At 41.6% G+C, this 24,681-nt stretch overlaps 2 protein-coding genes across 8 annotated transcripts; one reads left to right on the forward strand and one right to left on the reverse strand.

The window, feature by feature from the left end:
- The first annotated feature begins 948 nt into the window (after positions 1–948).
- LOC111854667 (RNA-binding protein FXR1-like) lies at positions 949–8,620 on the forward strand. 7 transcript variants are annotated; one of them, XM_023832893.2, is made up of 16 exons: positions 949–1,117; positions 2,131–2,183; positions 2,343–2,436; positions 2,560–2,631; positions 2,730–2,878; positions 2,980–3,073; positions 3,166–3,282; positions 3,626–3,796; positions 3,875–3,953; positions 4,048–4,157; positions 4,348–4,440; positions 4,524–4,722; positions 4,861–5,055; positions 5,336–5,533; positions 7,377–7,459; positions 7,751–8,620. In XM_023832893.2, the coding sequence occupies exons 1-16, from the start codon at positions 1,079–1,081 to the stop codon at positions 7,922–7,924; spliced, it is 1,920 nt and encodes a 639-aa protein (XP_023688661.2). In that variant the 5' UTR covers positions 949–1,078; the 3' UTR covers positions 7,925–8,620. The 7 variants fall into 7 exon arrangements, with proteins under 7 accessions (XP_023688661.2, XP_023688657.2, XP_023688660.2 ...); XM_023832889.2 differs by having other exon boundaries at positions 954–1,147; XM_023832892.2 differs by having other exon boundaries at positions 956–1,147; positions 4,354–4,440.
- dnajc19 (DnaJ (Hsp40) homolog, subfamily C, member 19) lies at positions 8,430–10,341 on the reverse strand. The gene is made up of 6 exons (XM_023832895.2): positions 10,155–10,341; positions 9,681–9,732; positions 9,457–9,530; positions 9,226–9,305; positions 9,076–9,146; positions 8,430–8,981 (listed from the first exon to the last, which is right to left on the reverse strand). Exons 1-6 carry the CDS (start codon positions 10,155–10,157, stop codon positions 8,911–8,913), a joined length of 351 nt encoding a protein of 116 aa, XP_023688663.1. The 5' UTR covers positions 10,158–10,341; the 3' UTR covers positions 8,430–8,910.
- Between the last annotated feature and the right edge of the window lie 14,340 nt (positions 10,342–24,681).

Consider the following 24,681-nt stretch of genomic DNA (forward strand, 5'->3'; position numbering starts at 1 on the left):
AAAAAAGGTGAAAACCTAGGAACCAGTTCAATATTTTACAAGCACATTTCCGTCACAACATAAATTGCAGTGTGCAACACTTGCATTTTATAAAAACAATGTTGCTTTAACAACTTATTAATGTGATTCATTAGACATAATTATCAATGATATTCAAATTGATATTCATAGTGAAGTACAATATCTGATCACGTGGCACTAATAGAGGTCAAACTGTGGACATAAGACTTTCCTACTGTTCTGCTACAGATACTAGTAGCTACAGATGCTGTAAATAATACTGCTAATACGATTTTAGTTTTTGAATGTAGAGCAAGTTCTTCCTGGATCCTGTTGTTACTCATCGATCCGTTTTTAACCTTTTATATTGTGATCATGGTGACAGAGGGCTGGAGCCTATCACAGGCCAAGGGTAAAGAAACTGAGGGGCACCCAGGATGGGACGGCAGTCCATGGCAGGCGGACGTGCACGCACATATTACGTCAAATTTAAGCCACAAATTAACTTACTGCACGTCTTTCGACCAGGAGGATCCGAATTAAAGAAGCACCGTACAAACAGTAATGGATGGGCTGGTGCTCGAAGCCTTCGACACGTAAAGGGTCACTCAGTATTTCTAAAGGGAGGCACTTCAAAGTTCGGGCAAATGGGGCAGGTGCTCCGGAACCCCCAGCCTGCACGTGCCTGATCCGAAGAACATGTAAACTCCACACACAGGGTTAATAATTTTGAAACTTAATCCTATCAGGTATGATGCAACAATGCTAACTGGTCAGCCACCGTGCAACGCACCTTAAAAATGCATAAATACTGCCATGTAAGAAGTAACAACGACACATATTTTATGTAATTTCTTCATGGCAAATAAAAAAAAAAACTTATGTTAAACAGTTGATATTGGTTTAAACTTGATTTCAGACTGCTTCTATATAAGTAATTGTATATTCTGCGCTGTCATATTTTACACAGTTTTGACACATTCCGCACCGGACGTGGGAACCTGTACTGCGTTTTAAAAAGCCGTCAAGGCAGAACATTCACGCGGAGTCGCTAAAGCTTCTAGAAGCTTCTCCCGGCATGCACTGCGCGTCCAATATGGAGGAACTGACGGTGGAGGTTCGTGGCTCCAACGGGGCTTATTATAAGGTAGCCAACTGAAATATCCATGTCCCGCCAGCGAGTTTGTCAGTAAGCGGGTTAGCTATCAGACTCATTAGCAACAAATTATTTATATATTATTATTTATATATATTTGCGTTCGCAAATATAAAACGCCGTTTTAAAGAGGCGATCACCTGGACCTTCCTCTTAACACTGGCAATGTTTGGCAAATCAATGTTATGCTGTAAGGCACCTTGTACTGACCAAATACCTGCAGTTAGCCACCTCATCATTCGTTTTTTTGTTGTTGCTTTTATTATCCCATCATTTTAAAAATTAGAATCTGCATAGCAAACACGCACAGCAATCAAGTAGTTAGCTTCTTATGCAATAGCTAGATCTGATAGCTATATTTTGCAATTATCCTCAGTTAACTGGGCTACGTACTGGGTGTGGTAACTTGGCTACTCATTGACTGCACTTTGAAGAGTTCAGATATGCATAAATACCTTTCGTAGCTATTAAATTAGGACCTTGGTGTCGATTAATAAATTATGGATCTCTGTACTATATGGAAGTTGACAAGAGTGACTTGTCGTCTTTGTCGGGATTATTTCTTACTGGCATGTCAGAAAGCATTCAGGTCATTGTTATTCTGTTGGTTTGGGGTTTTGTTGCCTTACGCTACGTTAGGGTTTGGTCTTGTACTTCGTAAAGATACGACGATCTTTTGCAGACTGACACGGATATTCGCGGGTAACTAGTTATTTAATTAGGAATAGAGTCGAAACTCTAAAAGCGATAGGCAACACACTAGATCGTATATTATAATTTAATAATTTACTTTTGTTTCTACTTTTATGTTGTTTCCGTTTTCTCTTTGGTGATAGTTGTAGGGTTCTTTTTTCCCCGTTTTGTTTATGTGACGCATTTCTGGATGACGTAGTAATTCGTTTTATGCTGTGCATGTAGGCTGTTCCCTTTTAAATACCTAAGAGCCAAAAAAATAATTTGCCTTTTCTTTTTAGGGAGTTGTTACAGATGTCCATGAAGACTCGCTCACAGTTGTCTTTGAAAATAAGTAAGTATGACATAATGTAATCTGGAGTTTTTCAGTCGAACCTGTGGGAAAAAAATGAAACTACATCCAAGGATGTAAGTGTTACTGAAACCTCTTGTGTCAAACAAAACATCATAGACTAGGATTTGTTGTATTTTAGTTATTTTTAATATCATTTAGCTGGCAGCCAGAGCGACAGGTCCCTTTCTGCGATGTACGACTGCCACCCCCTGCAGGCGGCAAAAGGAACATCGGGGAAGGTGACCAGGTCGAGGTATGCGTGCGAGTTCTCAAAAGTGAACTCTTGAAACATAAGATTACTGTAATGTTTGATAGAATGGAAATTGTGTACCTAAATAACAAAAAAGCCCTCCCACTATTTTAAACATCTTGACAGATTTTCTCAAGAGCCAATGAGCAGGATCCTTGTGGCTGGTGGTTGGCTAGAGTACGCATGATAAAAGGCGATGTAAGTTTTGGAAGCCTGCAGCCTGCATTTAGCCTGTCTAGCTTTTCTCTGAATCCTATTCCTGTTTTAATTCCCACCCTCCCAATGTCTCACTTTAGTTTTACGTGATTGAATATGCAGCCTGCGATTCCACCTACAACGAAATCGTCACATTTGACCGGCTCCGGCCCATAAACCTGAACGGGGCAGTGATGAAGGGCACCTTCTTAAAATGTTTGGTTCCAATCCCTGATGAGTTAAAGGCAGCGTATGTACATTTTCTACAAATGAATTGCATCGTCAAAGTCTATTTTCAGGTGCTTTTTATATTTATATCACTTGTTCTGAAAAGCAGTGATATTTTTTCAGATGTGAAGATGAGCTTGTGCATAGAGACTTCAGAAAGGCAGTGGGAGCGTGCAAGATCTTCTACAATGCAGAAATTAAGAGTTTGGTTGTACTGGTAGGTGTCCTCCTGTGTGATTTAGCTACTTTTATGGGAAATAACATTTCTTGATTGGCATCTTGATTAATCTTTAACGTTTTATTTTCCAGTCCAGAAATGAAAGCACAGTGAAGCGTGTTTCTTTACTGAGTGACATGCACCTCCGAGGTATTCGTACAAAATCACTGCTTGTGTCCAGAAATGAAGAGGCAACAAAACACTTGGAGGTAAGAGACGTTTGTTTTTATGATTTAATTTTTATTATTACTTTTTTTTTTGTCAGACTAAGTGTTGATTTAAGTTTAAATTTAGAAAATGTCTGCTATTATGTTAATTTAAGTCATTTACATTATGGATTTTATAAAATATTTTGTACTTCTGCGCTTGAAATTCTGTCCCAACTCTTCAAAACACACACGACTCTTTTTGGTGGGTGCAAAAAGTTTTTAAATACGAAATCTGATAGCTGAAAGTCACCAATAGCTCAGCAGTGCTGTCCCAATGTTATCATCAAGAGTTCATAGCTGCTACTAGAACATGTGACGCAGTGGATTTGCTGGGCGTTTTCAGAACACGAAGCAGCTTGTGGCTGCTTTCCAAGAGGAGTTTGTCATCAAGGAGGACTTGATGGGCCTGGCCATCGGCAGCCACGGCAGTAACATCCAGCAGGCCAGGAAAGTGCCAGGGGTTACGGCCATCGAGCTGGATGAGGAGAGCAGGAGCTTCAGGGTCTACGGGGAGGTAAAACGGGGAGTCCTGCACAATGGTTCTTCTTAACCTTTGTTTCAGGATTCTGACCGTTGTTCCCTTCTGATTAAGAGCACAGAGGCAGTACGGAAGGCGAGGGGATTCCTCGAGTTTGTTGAAGATTCAGTTCAAATCCCAAGGAACTTAGTTGGTATGACTTTTTTTTTTTTTTCTTCTGGAAACAATACATTTAAGGATTTTTAATCCCATGAATTCAAATTGAAAGTGTTTTGTGAAACTTCCAGGTAAGGTCATTGGTAAAAATGGGAAGGTCATCCAGGAACTTGTAGATAAGTCTGGTGTGGTTCGAGTGCGGATTGAAGGAGACAATGATGGCAAACTCCCTCGACAAGAAGTAAGGCCCGACTCTTTCATTTTAGGTAGATGGAACATCCTCTGCTCCCCTTTTGTACAGCATGGTTCCCATAACTCTACTACAATGGAGCATACTGATCCACTTTCTCCACTATTATCTTCCCATTATGCTAAGCTAGTAAACAAAAAGGACAAATTTGTCTATGATACTGTTTATTTTGTGCTTTTGGATACAGGGAATGGTTCCTTTCACCTTTGTGGGCACGAAGGAGAGCATTGGGAACATCCAGGTTCTGCTGGAATATCACATTTCGTACCTCAACGTAAGCCGCCGTATGGTCTGCTTTCGGGTCCAGTGGGTCTGCGGGTGGAGGGTGACCCCGACCCCGACCTTTGCTGTCTGCAGGAAGTGGAGCAGCTGAGGCTGGAGAGGCTGAGGATCGAGGAGCAGCTCCGGCACCTGGGTGTGGGCTGCAGGCCGGCGCCGGGGCGACCCAGCAACAGGGGCTATGCCGCAGCGGAGAGTGGCTCTTCCCAGCGAGCAAACCGCCCCTATGGAGCCCGGGGCCGGGGTCGCCGGGGCCCCAACCCTGCCTCTGGATACGGTAACCCCCACATCAGCATGCTGTGGGAAAAATGAATCGTACTACTCTGGCTTGGACTGTGAACTGGAGAAACATTTATATAACCCGTATGGATTCGGCAGTTTGTGTTAATCTGGTGTTGTGTTCTGCTCTCAAAAGGGATGAAATCTGAGCAGTACAACACCTCCGAGACAGACTCAGAGAGGAAGGGAGAGCTGAGTGACGGATCTGCAGGGGGAGATGGCCGGGGGCGGGAAAGCCGAAAGGGACTCACAGCGGCCCGTGGACGAGGAGGCCCTGGGGGACGGGGGCGTGGCACTGGGAGAGGAGCGACTGGTGCCTCAATCGGCTCTGGTACAAGTCTTAAACCGTATCCCTGTTCTGCTTCTGTTCTGCTGAGTGTATTCACCGTGGGTCACATGTCCTTGTTTTTGGTCCCTGAACTGGATTGATTGAAACACTTATTGTCCTCCTCAGTACTGAGGCTGTAATCCATTTAGGAGGGGGGGGGGAAATCACAAACAAAATATACATAGCCATGCCTATTTTTTTTTCTTTTGTGGCTGAGGGTGTGACTATTTTATTACCGGGTTAAAATTTCAGTTTGTCGTTTTACTTTGAAATCCACTTGCAGTGCTGAAAGATCCAGACAGTAACCCGTACAGCGTCCTTGACAGTGAGCTGGATCCGGGTACTGACAACGATGGCAGTGACCCCCACCTGAGCGCAAGCAGGCGCCGTCGCTCCCGACGCCGCCGGACGGACGAGGAACCCACGCTAGTCGATGTCATGAGCGAGTCAGATGCCTCGGCACACAATGGGAGCGGCACTGGTAAGCAAGCAGGAAAGCCTTTGGAGGGCATTGCAGTTATCGTGGGACACTGTACTCCACGCACAGAAACAGAGCCAGCCAGGTAACAGGTCAGAAAAGCCCAAATTTTAATATACTTAATGTGACTCCAGCATTTTTGTATTGCGGTCTCATTCCTTTTAAAAACGATAATCTACCGCCAATAACTGTCATTTAAATATTATTGTAATTTCATTGGATGTGCAGTTCTAATCGTACGAGCATCCTGGCGATATCGTCCGCAGAGTTGCTACGATTGGTGTCTGGAGTTTGGTAGAAGAAAATAGTTCTTGCATTAAAATGCTCGCTACAAACTGGCCGAGACTGACATTTCTGTGGCAGGTATCTACAAAACTAGGAAGGACCCAGCAGAAGAACCTACATCAGGGCTCCTCAAATCTGGACCTCGGTTCCAAATCCAGGCCTTGTTTTCAGTTCTCCCAGGCAGTTAATTTAATAATTACTGATTCTGATTGGACACAAAGTGTGACGCGCAGAGCGGAACTAACGGTTTTGGGCGTGTCCGAATCCATTTTGCAATATTGACGCTGGGGAATAACCAGGCTTTGTGCCAGCGCAAGGCGGAAAAAATGTTGTCCTGACTCTCTTAATTATTCAGTGGTGTGTTTTGGGCGTAAAAAGCAATAAACCAACTGGAATGACGCCTCACCTCACCTTTAAAAGGCAGCAGCACGTGATCTGCAGTGGATCACCGTTACAATGGCGCGTTTGCCTGGCATGCCACGTCACTTCTCGGCCGAGGAAACTGATGTGCGCGAAGTGAATGTGGACGAGCACATCACCTGCAGGGGCAGCACTGTTCCACATAAGCCTTTTGAGGTGAAACAGGTGTGGGACGGGGGAGCAGCAAGTGTGCCTTTGTTTACTGGAATCTCCAGATCACTACTCTCACAATATACTCACAGATGATTCAGCTCTCCTGCCAGCTGATCCCTCCTTGCCCGCGCCGATGCCATCCACTCCTTGTTGGCATCAGCATATGCAGTTCAGCCTCACGCCTTCTAATTCATCTAATGCGCCCTGATTTATGTCCAACAGGCATCCATCATGCATGGTACTGTTACGCAAAACGCATCATCCTACAAAGAGAGCCGCGCCCTTCTCAGGGCTGTATTGTAATGTTCCACCTGACTTGCCTGAAATGCATTTTCAGCAATCCAAATGTCCTTTCAATTACAGTACATGCTTAATTTTGATAACGAACTCGAAAGGTCTTTTAACGATACAACTCAGAAGCCCGCACGTTTCGAAAATGCGCTGCTTAAATACTGTTTAATAATGTGCCACTGGCTTTAGATGTGGTTTTTGTTGGTCAAAAGCGCAATGACATTAAAATAGCAACGCGCCAACAATATGCCCGACCACGCCTCTTAAGAAATACCACTCCGATGAGTGGAAAGCGGGTGCAAAATCATTGACTATTTTGATGACATGCGTGCATGGCGTGAAAATGACCAATGTGCTGGTACGAAACTAGCAAAAACACTTTGCGTGGGGTTTTGTGCGAGTGGGAAATGGAGCCCAGAGACTTTATACACTGCTCACGGGAAAAGGGAGGCTGGAGAATCAGCAGGGCTCAGACCTTGAGCACCGCGATTTGAGTAGCCCTGACCTAGATGGATAGATGGCTCCTGTAAACCGCTTTCAGTTTTAGGGTGAACTGCCGCTTTTAAAAGAAGTTCTGCTGTTGTATCATTGGAGCCGAGTGAGGAATTTGTAATTATGTACAAAAATGAAATGTTAGAATTTATCTGTTGTGTTGTACAGGACATTTTGCAGTTTTTATTTGGGTGATGTTTTTCAGCAGCCATTGCAGATGACATACCCGAGACGGAGCTTCAGGAAAGTCAGCTAAGCTCTAAGGGGAGGAACAACAAAAATGAGCAGGTAAAGCTCAAGGTTGTGTGAATTTGTCAGATATGAAACTGAAACTTCAGGTTTGTCCTCTCTGACTTTTAGAAGAGCCACTATCAGGTGGCCTAGGATTAAGAGCTAATGTGGAGATGGTTAAGTTGTTAAATAGTTTGAAATGGTCCACAGGTGTTTAGGTTTTATTCGCTGTTGTCATGATGATGTTCTGCTTGAATCCGGAGGCCTTTTCAGAAGCTTTTGAACCGTACAGGCATAAGCGAATCAGAGGGCCTTGGATTTCACGCCCATTCTCGTTCCCTCGCACAGGGGGATTGCTTGGAGGAAGATCCAGCAGTCGTGACTGACAGCAGTCCCGGAGATGCGTCCCGTGACGATCCGGGAAAAACGGCATGCGCTCCCGACGAGCCAGTGACGAAAAACGGTCACCAGGGTGACGGAGACCAGCTGAATGTGCCCAATGGGGTGACGGAGACCAGCTGAATGTGCCCAATGGGGTGACGGAGACCAGCTGAATGTGCCCAATGGGGCTTCCTAAGCGATTCTGCTTTATACCCTGTTTTACAGCAGTGCTCATATAGGCTCGCCAAAGACGACTGCCAGATTTTTTTTTTTTATACCGCACTTTTGAGTTCCATTATAATGGAACAAAATAAGATATAGCCTGCAGAAAACAATAAAAAATGTAAGATATTTTGTGCCTTCTAAAAGTAATTTCAGAACACATATTTGCTGATTTGGATAACTTATGTTGGGATTTCTGACATCAATAGCACCCATTAGGAAGAACGTTAACTGCTTTTCTCACTTTTTTATATGCAACCACTTTGTAAATGAATATCTCGAAGCGCATTCTGGGGGGGGGGTTATGTTTTGTTTGGTTTTTTTTTTGCACTGGAGCTTAGGTGGAATTCTGTTATGCTCACCTTTGGTCCAATTCACTGTTCTGTTGGTGTCTGCTTCACAGAAAAAAGCAGTGACTCTTAGGAAAGAGACCTTTCATTATTTATTTTAGATTGTACAGTATTTAAGACAAAAAAAAACTTAACACTTAAACTGGCAGAAAATGTTTTCAATGCAAATGTAATCTGAGCTAGTCCAGTTCCATACTTTGCTGTATATTTTTCTTTGTGCAGTATGTTTTCTATGCAGGTAAGTTCAATAAATGCTTTGTGGTTATTTTTTTCCCCTCAATGCAGCTATGAACACATGCTTCTAACTACTGTGTTGGAGGATCGGCAACCCAGAAATTTTAGCTGTGCTTAACATCACAGTAAGAAACTCACTGTTGAACCAGTAACCATTAATTACATTGTGGAATGAAAGTTTCATCACTTTAACTATGTTTACACTGGGCAAATAAATTGTGGAGGATTTGTTGATGGGCAAAATTCTCAAGAAAAAGAATTGTATTTATTATTTATGAACAGTAGGATAATTTGAACATTTATTGGTAGTGCAAAAGGTGCTCATTTCTTGGCCTGTCCATCAAGTAAATCTTTAGCCTCATTTATTTTTGCGGCAAGGTAAGGCGAACCACCTGTAAGAGAAAAGAACGAACATTTCATTAATTCCCAGTAACGCTTTCTGTTTATTATAACTTGAGTGACTTTCTTTGTGAAAAGTGACCATACCTCTATCAGGATGATTCAGCACCATTATTTTTCTGTGAGCTTCCCTTATCTTCATTTTATTGGCTGTGGGACTGGAAGAAAGGAAAGATACAAACCTGTTGCTTGGAAAATGACTGATCAATTCTGTGTTTAAACTAACGGGGCATGTACCTGACGCCTAGAACGAGAGAGGCTTCTCTTTTGGTCATTTTTGGCTCAAATCCACCTCTGTAGTATCCAGAACCAAACGCCTGTTCCAAAGACAGCAGTTTCAACCTATACATCGATTTATCTAAATAAATCCACAATAAACTTCCTGTGATCAAAGTTGGGTTTGAAAATGTCACGGTGCTAATTATGGTTAAAATTGTTTGAGGGGGTGTTGAGATGTTTACATCTTACAGATTTGGGAAGGTGGTGGAGAGCCTGTTTCACTTGAGGTTCCATGTGCCTCATGGCCTGAACAGCATAGCGTCCTGCAGGAGACCAACAAAATTGAAAAAGCTTTGATACTTTTCTAGGTCATTCATCAGAGCGAGCACCTCAAATCTGTATGCATCAAGCTGGACAGGCGCCAGGGAGATAGATGAAATGTGTGGTGAATGAGGAGCGGCAACAAAAAAAACCTGCAAATCCGGCGGCAGCCAGCGCTAATCCCACGGCCACCACAGTACCAGCCTGCAAACAGAAGTAAGAAACACAAGTGATCTTTACTGATTGGCACCACGAGCTCACATCCACGAGGATCGATAACCCACCGCAAGGTATTTTTTAAAAATGTTTGTGGATGCATTACATACATATCGTGTAATATATGCAAAGGTATATCATACTGATCATCTACAACACAATGAAAATGATCATAAGCCTAAACTAAAGCACTGCAAAAAATATTAATACGATGCAAAGACTTTAAATCGTGACTAGTTAACTACCTGTAAATAAGAACACAACATAGTTATTTTAATTGCGATTATAATATCTGAAATTTCACCCAAGTAGAGAATTGATAAGCCAAAATTAAACTACATTCAAGCCTCGTAACGACACAGGAAAGATACCGACACGAGACATCTAAAAGTAACATAATTTTCCCATACCATCTCATGTGAAAGACTACTTCCTTCACGGCAACAACAAACATAACGTTATCTCCCACTTGTAAAAAAAAAAATAATAATAATTAGCGATGCATTATATTCTTGCTTGGGTAAATAAAAGCACAGGGCTAGCAAGCCACACGGCTACATGTAAGGTCACTGCCACTGACAACCAGCCGTAAAGTAGGCAGCAATGTCGCACGAAGAAACAACGTCACGACACTAACGTGTCTGCAGCGCGCGGTGATTTCCGGCACTTTGTGGGAACGTCGAAAGGAGTCCTGGATCTTCTGATATTGTGTTGTTTGAGACCCTAGTGTTGGAGGTCATCTGCTACGCTGTTCACTGGAGGTGTTAGTGATCTGGTGTTTATTTTAAATATATGTACACTTTTGTAAATTATTATTCACAAAGAAACAATAAATTGAACTGAAACTAATAAACTGTATTTTAGAAGACATAGATTATCTAAAATTTCTCATACAGAAATAGCTTTACCAAGAACTCCTTAAGGGCTGTAGGTCCTTGAGTAGAATAATTGTCTCCACTGGTTGCCCATAAGGAGATTCAAATCCATTTCTTTTCAAGCAGAATTCACTCTTACACCTGTTCACCTAATGGGGTCATATTGCAGTTTCTTCCCAGCAAATTCAGGTAATGATTGCCCTCAGAATATCCAGTGGCTTTTCAACCCCACTGTAACAATGAAGCATCTCAGATTAAATGCATTATATTAGCGCACAATGAAAGAGATGATTAGTGTGCGATACACAGAAGGAGACCACATCTGAGGGTTGTTCATTTGTTAATTGTTAAACAATGTGTGGATAATCAGACAGAATTTGGAAACTACACATTTGTGCTTAAATTAGCTGAAGCCTGTGATTGGTGGTGAGTGGTACTGGATGTTAAAATGATGATTGACCAGCGAAGAACAAAGGGCAATTCAAGTCAGTGAGGGCAGCGAATCTCCTCAAGACAATGCAGAGACACTCATGCGACACAATTAATTGTTAAAAGGCCCTAACAGTAGCCTCGGTTCATTTATGGAATTACAATATTTCTCACTAGCAGGTGAGGAAATTTTAAATGGCATTGGACATTTAGCAGACAGTAAAAGTCAGCCTTAATGATAAGTCTGTCCTTGGAGAGTCAAATCCAATGGATTGCATTTCAAAAGAATTTACAAGTCCAGCCACACAGACATTAGAGTTAGTGCCCCTAAATCATATAGAATTAGAGTGCTGACTGCATGTGATCTGCATGCACACATAAAAAGCCCAGAGGAAGCTACATTTTCTGTTGGTTTTATTAAGCCAAGCAAGCAATTTAATTCTTTTGTTCGGGAGAGTTCTCCTTCATTGATTAACAAAAGCAGGAATATAATTTTTTCAGCCTTTTTACAGCCTGAAATGTCAAGCCTTTTGAAAGCAGATTATTCTGCCTCTGTGCAGTGAATACAGCCAGAGTAACCTTTTGTCTACAATTAAATATTCTGGCATAAATATAAAAGAAAAATCAGAGATGGGGAAGATTGACTCACGAGAGGCTGGAGAGGTAGATCTGCACTCTGATAGTGCAAGCAGCTTTCTTCTAATTAAATATGCCACAGAGTCTCAAAGCATTCGCCTTCAGCTGAGGAGAGAGAAAACTGCCTTACTATGTAAAGGAGAAATATGTCACATCATCAGTCTGTCCGCAGGCTTCCTCTTGGGCGTCTGAAGGTATTTCAGAACTGTTTTGGTAATTGTTTGTTTTTAAAATATGGAAGGTGATTCCTTCCGGGAAATGCATTAATGCAGCTGTACAAAAAAAGTTTGTGAATGGTCTAGCATCCAGGCATATAATTAACTGTGACAATAAGGAAGTTATGGAAATCATTTCTCTGGGCAATTGTTGATTGCTTGGTTGTTCTTAAGGGTGTTTGGCTGGGTTTCAAAAACTGAAAAATGCAAAGTAAGTTTTGATTATCAGTTGTCTGTACTTACATACCACCTGTGACAGTTGGTCTATGTGTTTGAAAATGTATTTAGTCTTCAATAGAATTATAATGTGGATTTCGGTATTTGCTGTCTGTATGCATTATGCATTGCTGATCTGTTTGTTCTGTCTTGTTTATGTCTGCAGCACGTTTCGTCTGCGGTTTCACTGTTTAGTCATACTGTGTACTTCTATGATCTCATTGCATTTATATGTCATACATATTTGTGTATTTTTCTTTTTAAAATACGGTTCCATAAATCTTTCTGTGGAACATACTATTCGGAGACCTATATTTTCGAAAATTATTATTTTCCCCTACTGACTTCAAAAAAGCTGTAAGCTAGGTGTTGCAAAATTTATTAGGATATGAAATTCATACTTAAATATTGTAAAAAATATGTTTTATCTGCTGACACAAGAGAGAATGAAAAGACACAATCTATGATATGTGAAAGTTGCCAGGTAGCTCTTAGTGTGAAAACTCAGCTAAGGCTCCGTTTTATCTAGCCGGTTCTATTTTTGCCTCATATTACAGCTGTAGATCCATCACACATGGTGTTTCTCTGGTTTAGCCAAACAGGATATAAGATTAATGCAAACTATCCAAACTCGCACAAGACCAAGTTCATAATAAATAGAGGAATACTTTGCCATGATGTGGGCATCTTGACCTCTTTAGGTGCTATTGAGGATGATCCAGCACGACAGGCACTAGATTTTGCTTTTTCATCCTGCACCTGAGGAGTCCGACATTTATGGACAGATTTACAGGTTTACAGGTCAGAGCTCTGAAATTGTTACTGAGATCCCATTAACGGTCTGTGGTTCAGGTCCAGAAAGTAAATATGCAGACCAAGATTTTGAGTTGAGTACTCTGTGACTGTGACTCTTCATACTCAACTCATTGGTTGAAACCAAATCTTGGTCTGCATTTTTACTTTCTGTACCTGAACTATCTACCTCTGGCTATTATACAGTGTTCTTTCCTGGTGTTGCATAGTGGCTCAAAGGTTTGTACCACGGCCTGCCTGGTTCAGTGTTGTGGGTCTGTTTCCCACCCCTTGTTCAGTGTGGATGGATTTTGAATGTTGTCCCTTTGTTAGATATTTTTGTTAAGCAATCAAATGCCTTACTGATAGGCACAGTTTATTTCGTGGAACCTTCTGGGACTGCAGCAAGGTACCTGGCGACTGAATGATGGTCTTTTCTGTGGATTAAGTTGCTGGTATTCATGATGGAGCCTGGTGTTTTGGTGGGGGATAGTTTTAGGAATTATTCTGTGCCTGACCAAATCTCAAGGTCGCCAACTCTCGCACATTTGTTGCTTTCAGACTTGCACGCTCTCGTAAGAAATCTTACGACAAATCTATATTATCACACAGTAAACTAAAAAGGGTCCACATGAAAAGCATTGGGATAGTTTGCAAACCCTACAGACTATTACATACATGTAAATGCTTGTGCATACGTGTGCAAACTTGTCTCAATTTGAAAATCTCACTCCAGCCAGCTGACCAAAGTTGGCAACCCTGAAATCTTGATCACCGCAGTTCTACAGGTCAAGCAAACAGATAAATTGTACAGGAACAGATTTCAGCTAGTTTTTTTTTCTCAGTATTAAATCAGAAGAGTTTGGTGAATGATGACAGTATCATATCAATTCTATTCTCAGGACTAATTGACCCCATGTCTAGGCCTGTCACGATTGCACAATATATGAACATAACCTTGATAATTTTCTCTGACCTCGATATCGGAAAATTGTGTTTACATAAGAATGAATGCCCCCAACATTTCAGCCAGTCGCGCTCAGGGCTGATTCATACTTCACATGAATGTATGCAGCCCACACAACGCAATACCTTTAGCGCCAATGCACAAGGCAAAGCTAATGTTAAAAGTCACATTTATGAAGTGCGGTATGGATGTTTTAAGAATTTCAATAAAACTAACCATGCACTATGTGTTTACCAGTACGCAAGGCAGGGTTAGACTTGTTAATGAAAACATTTCCATAAACTGAAATAAGAAAAGTAAAAAGATAGGAAGACTATGGGGGGCCAGTGGTTAGTGCTGTTGCCTTATGTCCCTCAGACCAGGGTTAAAGTCTCTGCCCTGGGTCCTTGTGTGTGGAGTTTGCATGTTCTCACTGTGTTGTTATGGGGCTCTGGCTTCCCCCCACAGTTCCACAACAAGCTTTAGCTGATTGGAGTTACAGTATTGCCCATAGGTGCGTGAGTGTGTCCAGTGATGGGTTGGCACCCCATCCAGGGTTGTTCCCTGCTTTGTGCCCTGTGATGGGTTGGCACCCCATCCAGGGTTGTTCCCTGCTTTGTGCCCTGTGATGGATTTACACCCCATCCTGGGTTGTTCCCTGCTTTGTGCCCTGTGGGTTGGCACCCCATCCTGGGTTGTTCCCTGCTTTGTGCCCTGTGATGGGTTGGCACCCCATCCTGGGTTGTTCCCTGCTTTGTGCCCATAGGCTCCAGACCCCCTGTGACCCTGAATAGGACAAGTGGTTACAGAAAATGGATGGATGACATTCGCGTTTGAATGTCTGCATATTCTAAATAAATAAAAGTTCTTCGCTTTTTGAAAATGTCTGCTTTCATTGTTATGCTATTATCACTATATAAGTGGCATGAAAAGATCTTAAAATTTCAATAACATTATTTATCACAGTTATTTCTGGGACAATATATCACCCAACAGAAGTAGTTATCGTGACATGCCTGTCCATATCTTTGTTTTGGAAAACAGAGACTCTACCCATAATTCCAGTGTTATTAACGTGTGCTCTATTGGAAACAGTGCAAGACTGCAGTGCTGGATACACTGTACCTGCAATGATCAAGGCTTCTTCTCCCACACATTTTCGACACAGCTTCATATGTTACAGTGTTTCATTCCTGTTGTAATGGGTTTGATCGGAGGTCATCGAAACATTAGGAGGGATGGAGGTTTAATAAATCGGGCCTGACCCTATTAAGTGTATCTAGGGAGATGTCATGCGCAGAGTGTGAAGGGCAGGTGGCTATTAATGTAACACAATACCTGATATCAGCCGGGGTCGTTTCTTTCACCGAGTCATGATTATCTGAGAGAAAGAACAAGGAAAAAGAGCTTTTCTTCGGCTGTTTTCCGTGGCGGTCGTGTGAGAAGCGGCAAAGCGGCGATTTTAGCCAGGCATCTGGCTAAAATGCCAGGGGATTGCAGCAGTTTATAAAGGCCCAGATAAGGTTCATTCAAAGATCTGAACGAGGAATTCCGTCTGATTCTCTATTTAATTTCCTCATTTCTTTCATTTTCTTTTCCCAATCCTTGTGATCAAATTTAAGCAAAATCAAGGGGGGGGGGCAGGAGTTGACGGTGATAGTGGCGGCGACAGGGGCCGTGTGTACGTGTGTTTTTCTATGAGTGCGTGTCGGTGGGGGTAAGTTGAATGAAAGTAGCTTTTGTTGACGTGAAGAAGCAAGTAATTTACAATGGCCTCCCTTTGTGTTGGAGGGTAAAAGGAGAAAGACATCAGTAGCCTTTAAAGCTGGACCCGGCTGCCACTGGGTCCACAATGAAAGCCGTCTTGTGTCACTGTGTCATGAGGTGGAAAGTATCTCAAAGCCAGGCCTCACTCGGGGTTGTGCTGGTTTTAAAAAAAAAAGCATTAAATCTGCACCAGTTTGTTTAGTGGGGGCAGCTGGGCGCCAACTACATCCACATATTGCTAAAGAGCAGCAGAGGGACAGGACCACCAGCAATCAGCGATCCGAGACGTTGCTGTTTACTCATCTTCTTCGCGGCCCGAACTTCACGCTGGACTTGGGGAACAGAGGAGCGTCGGTGCAGATGCTGGGCTCGTCGTATTTTCGAAAGCTATGATTCTCTCTCATTCCACGAAAAAGCACGAAAGTGACGGAACAGCCCCTCAAAAGTGAGTCCTGTCTTCCTCTGTCACCTGGGTTTTGGCTGACGTGGGCTTTGGTGCGTCAGTGATGCCTCCTGACTTTTTTTTTTAAGTAGCTTGGAGAGTCGGGGCTGTGGTTGGGATGCAGGTAGAGCAAGAAGGAGCCCAATGACGTGTGATGGCTGTATAAGCATGTTGCTTAGATTGCTTTGTCAGAGAAGGACACCTGCTTTAAAACAGCGTTCAGTGGCAGGTCGGAACACAAGCAGGGATGCATTTGTCTTATGCATATTATGTTATTCCCTGAATTAATGTCTCATATCAGTTGAATAATAGTGCTTTAAACAATATTAGTATGTAATATTGCTATAGCTGACTGATGTCACGACACGTGAACATTTCAGATAAATACAAATCTTTTTCTTGCTGATCTTGCCATTTTAGATGGTAAATCATCTACTGTAGATTAAATGTTGCTAAGGAAGGGATTAAAGCATTGCAATATCATGCAGGGAGCCTGACAGAATCCAGTATCCGTGATCAACCTTTCAATGAAGTTTAGCTTGAAGTTGAATTCTGTGTAATGTGATGAGCAGGTACTTTTGGTTTACAGTTTAAATTTCTTTCTCATCTTTGCTGTCAGTCGGTCATTTCATAAGGTGGGAAATTGCTTCTACTGTGTCTGAGAAAGTTTGACTCTGTCTACAGCTACTCCTCAGTTTTATTTGATAGTGCTGCATTAACACATATCTTTAGGGAATGCACTTTGAATACATGATAAAAACTGCAAAGGTCTAACCCTTTGCTTGCATAAAAAAAAAGTAAAATGTCCTTTTCTTATTTTCTCCACACAAATGAAATCCCAGGCTATTTTCATTTAAAATGATATTTTGCAGTGTACCAAAATGTCAAAATTTGCACAGAAATAAAGTAATTTCATATGAATGGTTATTGAATCAATAAAGTCGTTTAGCACTAGGGGAAAAAAAGAACTGTCGACCATTTTTGTATTTGGAAATGAAAACACAATAATATATACATTTTTATTTTTATATTATTCCTTTTTTGATTGTTTTTAGATGATTAGTTGTCAGAATGCTTAAATATTTTTGAATGTATTTATGTATTTTCATGCTATACACATAAAGACACAACTGGCAAAATGAACTGTATTACAAGAATGCAGTGTATTCTATAAAACATTTATTGATTATTACGTTTTACGTTTTACGTTTAGCTACTTAACAAATTCCTTAATCCGGAGTGATTCGCATTTTTCACAATTTTTTTTTTCAGATGGACAAGTAACTATGGAAATTCAGGGTAAGAACGTCACTACAGGGCCTCCCTGAATGAAAAAAGAAAGAGATGTGTACTTGGGGGTACTTATCCATTTCGGAAATAATTTTGCTCTGTCTGGATTGCTGAACGTCCTTTTGCTTACTTTAACTGCATCCCAGAATTGAAATAGACAGGTGCTAACAGCGCCCTCTGGCGGTACTCCTTGCATGACCAGGGTTGACTGAAAAAACGTTGCAATATCCAGAATTCTTACTGCGTGACATTTTTCTTCGTTGCGTTTTTCTTTGCTTTACCCATTTTAAAAATACATTAGAAACATATTTTACTAAATTATTACAAATCATTTTATACTGTTGTGCTGATTTTGCAGTATAAAGTTTACCTGTTACAGTTCTACTATTAATCGTATTATAATAACCCATATATTTTATAATGTATCAAAATGTACACTTTAGTTTCCTACTTACAGTTACCATAATTACAGTTAATATATTGCAATATTACTGAATGTGTGTTACTCCTGGTAGAAATCTGCAAGTTAATTTGCAGTAGGAATGCTGGATTTACTACGATTTCGTTACTTCAGCGATGGGTTTTGCCCTTTCATACCACATCAGAGCAGCCTGTGTTTGTGACTTCATCATAAGCTCAGTAGATTCCATCACACCTCGCTGCAGATTTCGTTAACGAGTTTCTCCGAACACTGACAGAAATTTTCCACGGTGCAACAGAAGGCCACATTTAAAGCCTGTTTTCAGCCTGAGAGTAGTTGGCTTGTAATTTGCTCCCCTAGCGGTTTTTAGCCATCAGCTAAAAGCTGAATAGACACATAGAAAGCAGGACAGGGATTATTGACTTGATAGTGGGCAGCCATACTGCAATTTCATCCGTTAGACAGCTGTGTTACAGGTGAGAGTGAGCATAGATTATTGGGGGGGTGGGGGGGGGGGCTCACATTGTTGAAAGATTTAAAATTACATACCTGCAGGTGGGGGGAGCAAGAGTTGAAGCTGCAAAATCCACATAAAGTAAATGTACAGGCCTCTTGGAAAAGAGATGTTCAAAAGAATTTAAATATTATTTTTTCATAGCTCAGGAGTCTCATGGGAATTCTAAACAGAATTACAACTTTTTCCAAAGTAAAAAGTACCCCCAGTAAATATAAACCGGCACGTTTATCCAGCCAAGGATTTGAACATTTTATTTCATTGTTTTTCACTTGTTGTTTCACTTGTGTTGTTGGTTATCATGTCAAAATAAGGTTAAAGCTGTACTTGATTTGTCGTCATCTCAGCCTTAAGGGAACAAAAGCTGAAATTCCACAAAGGCTGCTTTGATTTTTTTCACATCCAATGTATCTGAAATATCTCACTGGTAATGACTAGCATCAGTCGATCTGCTGTGCTGATTGTAATGCTGTTACCTGTCAGTGTCGGGATAATCATTTGGAAATCTCCGTCATTTGAGAGCATTACAAAGATAAGATGGAGTGCATTAAATGCTAGCTCTCCCAAGATGTCTGGGAAGGTTTCCCTGGGTGCTTGAGGGTGATTCTGGCAAATTCTTTAAACGCTAAATAATTGTTGCCTCATATTGATTTTGCTGCTCTTCGAGGAGCAGAGATTCAGTCTAAGAGGCTGTGAAAAGCTTTTCCTATGTCTGTCATGTACATAACCTCTCCTTTCAGTGGCATTACAGTGTTTGCAGAAAGAAAGAAAAAATCACAGCCTATTTCATTTGGACGTTACTGACGTAGACCCTCTCTACGAGATCCAAAACTTCCAACTAACAAAGGCTGAAGTGTTTAAAAATGGGTTTCTTAACCTACCTTACGAAAAAATAACATGCAGTGCATTTTATTATCACCTTTTCCAAAAAGTGTGGTTCCTGCTTGTTTGAGTGTCCCTTGTTATACCATAAGTAGTTACTGCCTTAAAGGTCATGTGACCACTTATTAAATTTAAGGGGTCATATCTTTATTCATATGGCTGATATAGGTGAAGACATACTTTTTCCTATGAATAAATGAAACGGTAATTTTAAAATATTATGAATTCCACCACATTCCCTTTATTGAATATTACATTATGTATAAAGATGTGAAATCATTCAGTGTGGCATTTGTGCAATAACAGTAAAAATCAGGATAGGGGCAAATATTTTTTCAATTTACAGGTATTCCATCCAAACTGGATTGAGGGGCATCAATACCTCACGCAAGAACAAACCACGCCCTCTGCTTTCAGACTATTTTAATCAGTTAATGAAACACGTCTTCCTGTCAAATGTGTGTGAGGTTACGGCAGGCCGAACCTTAATAATGATGTTGCGTGAGAAGTTTTGCCTCAATCTCTGTTTTAACATTAAATGCAAGAGCAGAGACGTCCGAACTTCTTCAGAAATGTTTTGATTTACCGATCTGCATCCAACAAAATAAAAAAAAAAAAAAAAAAAGTTTACAACCCAGATTCTTGTTTTCTAAGCAGTGTTGCCCTGTTTGTATTGATGTTTTGAATACTGACTTATGATTGCATTACATCAATGGGTGTAAACTGAGCTCAGGTCATACATTGCAGTATTATCTAGATGTTGAATTTGGGTGAATTTAGGCTTCGGGTGGTTATGTCTTCTTGGGAATGGGTCTTCTGCGTAACTGTGCTTTAGCCTTCAGAGCTCTTCTCCTGAAAGCCATAGAGAGACCCCCCCGCACTTACAGCTGAGTGCTCTATTCCGATCAATGCGCGTCCATGTTAAGCCCCCAGATGGAAATCCACGGTGTCGCTGATTGGGCCCCTCCCTTGCATTTACGCAGAATCGATAGTTCAGAGTGGTGGGAAAAGTCATCCGGGCACACCCCCAAATCACCGCCCCTCCCCATTTTCAGATGAGCCTTCCATCTCCGGGGGGTGGGACCCCCGTGCTCCAAAGTGGGCCCACGCGGGGAAGATTAAAGATGTGAACCGTGGGATGCTCTGCAAGAGACCTGAGCCCACTCCCCATGTTTTCTGCCAATGATACACATCAAGACAATTGATGCGGCTGCTCTCAACCAATGCACAGGTACTTGAATCTCCCAATCCTGGGTTAAAGTGGCCTTTCTCGGGATATGTTTTCTATGTTAAAGCACTTTGAGCACCGTCTTCATTGTGATCTGAGATGGGTTAATCACCCGAGCTACCTCACAAATCTGTTACTGCATATTTCATAAAGAATATGTGATATGCACTGTTCCACTCCAGTGGCCTTGGAAAGCAATTAACCCCCCCCCCCCCACCACCACCACCACCTACAGGAGGCCATGACAACTGTCACTCTTACATCCACTAACACTGACAACTTTTGGGATGCTTATTGTACTTCAGTTTCAAACTTAACATTAATCTTAAACACTTTGCTGGCGAGAATGAGTGTTAAATTCGATCAGTTCTGAAGTTTGGATTGAGGTATGTAGGTTATTTTTGTATACATATTTCTGTTTTAGACGTTCAATTAGCAGCAGAAGAAGAGAGGTGTTAGACAACAAATGCTGTGATGAGGTAAGAGGCACACGTGACACGATTGCAGCGTAAACCAAGTAACTGAATGTGGCCACTGTGTAACTGGCGCCCCCTGGAGGGAGAAAAGCAGAACATGACGCCTTGGGCTGTACGGCCGTTTGAACTGCTTTGTAACAGCAGTCTGCTGCTAATATTTACAAAAAAATATCAACTGTTTCAGGTAAAGGATTTCAGTTAGCAGATATGAATCACTGGGGCAATATTTCCATCTATTGAGTTTCTTTTATCCTGGTGAATCACCCCCATACACAGTCCGCCTCTGACTCCTATAAACATGTAGGATTATTTTCTATCCACTTAGCAACAGCTGTATGTCAAGCACAAGTCCTTTTGAAATATGTAGCAAGGTCTGACGGATTAAACTATTGTGTAATAGTGATATATGCTGTGTTTTTCCATGAACTGAGATGTGTGGATTAACACTACAGTTTTATCACAATCCAACATATGTTGTATCACAAAATATAAAGCAGAAAGACGGAAATGCTGCACAATCGTAGACTGGTCTCACCCTCTATTTGGTAAATGCTCACTGCAATGTAATGCAACACATTTTTTCCAGTTTAGCTGCAGAATACATGCTGCTCTGGATGCCTTGTATTAATTGGCTTAATATATATAATTCAATAAATGGAGGGTTCTTTGACCATATACGACTGACCAATATGCTTATCTTTGAGACAGGAACAGATCATTTCGCCGTTATTTTTTTTTCTGTAATTATGCTATTGCTATATCAAACGGCACCATAACAGCCGTGTTGGAAAAGCGCAATTCTCTCTGATCTCAGCCTTTTCTACTACGGAAGTGTACACTGAAAAGAAGAGCTCCATCACCTAGCAGTTCAGTATGTTTCCCTGAGATAGGATAAGCAATTATTCCAATAGATGGCATCACAGCACTAGTGTAGCGAGCGGTCCGTTTTAAGCAGCGGTAAGGCTGCGGTGGGGGCCGCGTCATGCGGTGACACGCTGACTCACCGCGTTACTTTCGCTTTACGGTTACATGTATATGCACCCCGCGAATAAAGTTCATTCATGCCCTGCTTCTGAATCTAACTGTGCAAAGATTAACCATAGTATTTGATGGTATTTTTTTAGCAGAGGGTTAAGTGGCCCAGTTTTAAAATGGGTGTGATGCTAGCTTCTGCTTCCTTCAAAGGCTATACTTTTGCTCTCGAAGCACAGACTGAAAATGATGAATGTGAAATACAGTGACCTGTCCCTCCCCATTGTGCCACCCACACAAATACCCCCCCTCAGAAACAGGGTACTGCTCGGAATAGAGCATATGATGACCGCAACGTCACGCAGTCACCCGGGCCACCGGTTCTGTAATAGAGAGTCCATTGTGCGGAATAGGACAGTCATTAGAGTGCCGCATTGGGCCTCCCAGTGAGCAATAGTGACACACTGTAACGGCATTTGGTACGAGCCAAATTAATCACATGAGCGCTTTAAATGGATTGATTTGAGTCGAATAAGGATGATCTGGTTGATATTTAAAGAAGCTGACCACATGAGCAAAACAGAGTGAGAATTTATTAAATCATAATTGTAATAAACTAATAACTGACTATTGATTTTGTTTTTCTAGTTATGATTTGAGCGCACATTATTTTGAAATGTCGGCCACATGAAGATTTAAACGTAGTTTGGAAACTCAATTTAAGATAATTCTTATTGTTTTTTTTCCTCATATCTAAATAAAACCACTCGGCTGATTTTTTGAAAGAGGGGCATTAAATCTCATTTTTATAAGAAACCATAATTATAAAATACCTTTTTGAGTGGACAATGTTTGGCTGTCCTATAACAGTTTTAGGTATACATAACTACATAATACTACATAATTTTGCGTAAAATTGATAAATTTTTATGTGAAAAGTATTAGATGTTTATGTAATTAGTATTCTGATAAAAAAAAAAACTCTCTAGTTTTCCAAAGTACCGAACCTTTGTTGATGGGTGCCACCGGGAAATCAATTATCCAAAAGTGCAAGTTTCATGCTGTTTGGAGGTGAAAACAACCCAGTTTTGTCTAGAATGCTTCAACATGTGTCTGTAACTCTGTAAACACATAAGCGATAAACGCATACTTTAATAAATAACAACCTCTAATTGTAATCGTTCACGTAAAATCATGCGTCAGTCGTAATTTGCAGAAGGCTATGTATTAGTCAATTTGGCATCTGTAATTGAGATTAAATCCAGGCTTCGCGTAATGGTGTGAAATGCAAAATATATAGATAACATTAATAATATGGTCGTTTAATAATATAATTAATTTCCAGCAAGAATTTCCTCAGGGTGACACTCTTGTGCAGTTTAATAAAGCAAGGAGTCGCGCTTTGGCAACCTCCATTTGGTAATTACCCCATCTCGGGGTAATTAAACGATAATTTATAAAGCGTCAGAGGGCATTTTGACAAAAAGCAAACTGCCGCTTATCGGCGAGCCGAAGGCCCGGTTTGTTCCGATTTCCAGTCCTTATCTCTGTTTCCACCGCGCAACTTAAGTCCGCGCAGCCCTTTGTGCTAACAGACACTTTTCCGCAAAGCTGCATTTTCCGGTGATCATTACTGAAGAGAAAGTGAGGAGGAACCGTTCACATAAATAAATGACATGCTGAAAAGTCACTGCACCGTAAAATAATATGCTAGGTAAAATATGTCACCGTTATTGTCAGTAATAATAGCACGTTACGTTGTATTACTTTGGTATTATAATTTATACATGAAACATTATAACTGTATTTAATTTATATTCTAGGATTACCTGTAATAGTAACTTTGAATTCACAAATTTGATAGATATTATTATCAAATCGTAACCCTCTAGTGGATAAGTGGTTAGAGAAGACGGATAAATGTTTGTCATTAGATAGACCGGTCGTAGGTGTTTTTTCAGTGGTTCATCATAGTTCTGTGGCTGTTCCTCAGTTAAGCTGTGCTACTTATGAACTTGCATGTCAAACTGAGAGTGAGGGGCCTTCCAGCCCCTCCCCCCCAGCACCCCCTGCCCCTGGGGTGATCTTCCTGACCGCAGAAATTGAGCATGTTGCACCCCCACTCTACCCCCAAAACCAAAACAGGTCTACCGAATTTGTGTCAGCAGTTCATTGCTCTGGGGATCTGGGCCGTAGCATATATTACCCTTCTAATTTTTTTATTTTTTTTTTTTTTGGGGGGGGGAGTGAACTGCGGGGCCCTTCATAAACGGCCCCCGTTGTCAGTGAGAGCCTCAACTGACTCTCCTCAGCCATCTGCCCCTTTGCTGGTGGGGGGGGGGGTGGCTGGGAGATGCTGTCAGGGCCTGATTTTTGGGGACGGATGATCCCAGACCCCTGGGAGATGGAGCTGGCCGTGTCGTTGGGCGTGAGGCATGTGGAGTTTCCCAGAGCCTCGCGGGCCCCATTGGCCCCAAACCACCCGATGCAGATTAATCACCCCAATCTGGTTGGGGGGGCGGGGGGGGGAGCGGTGGTATTGTTAGCAAAACCGTTGCCTTGTGGCATTTTAATGCTCTGTTAGTTTTGCTGAGTAATACATGCTAATCTTACGTCTTCGTGGGCTCCGTCAGCGCTGGATGTGCCTCATTCATTAGCTTCTTTGTGTCACTTGCCAGCTTCTTGTCGTCATCACCTTTGCCGGGATAAGTGTCTTGGCAACACAGTGGCCACATTCAGAGTCATCCAATGATCCTGAATGCGAATATATTGTAAAGGGGACTTATATCCCCTCATTAACCGGAAGCTTCTCGCCCCTCTGCTTCCTGCAGTTGAA

This window comes from Paramormyrops kingsleyae, chromosome 21 (assembly GCF_048594095.1).
Source record: "Paramormyrops kingsleyae isolate MSU_618 chromosome 21, PKINGS_0.4, whole genome shotgun sequence".
Lineage (NCBI taxonomy): Eukaryota > Metazoa > Chordata > Actinopteri > Osteoglossiformes > Mormyridae > Paramormyrops > Paramormyrops kingsleyae.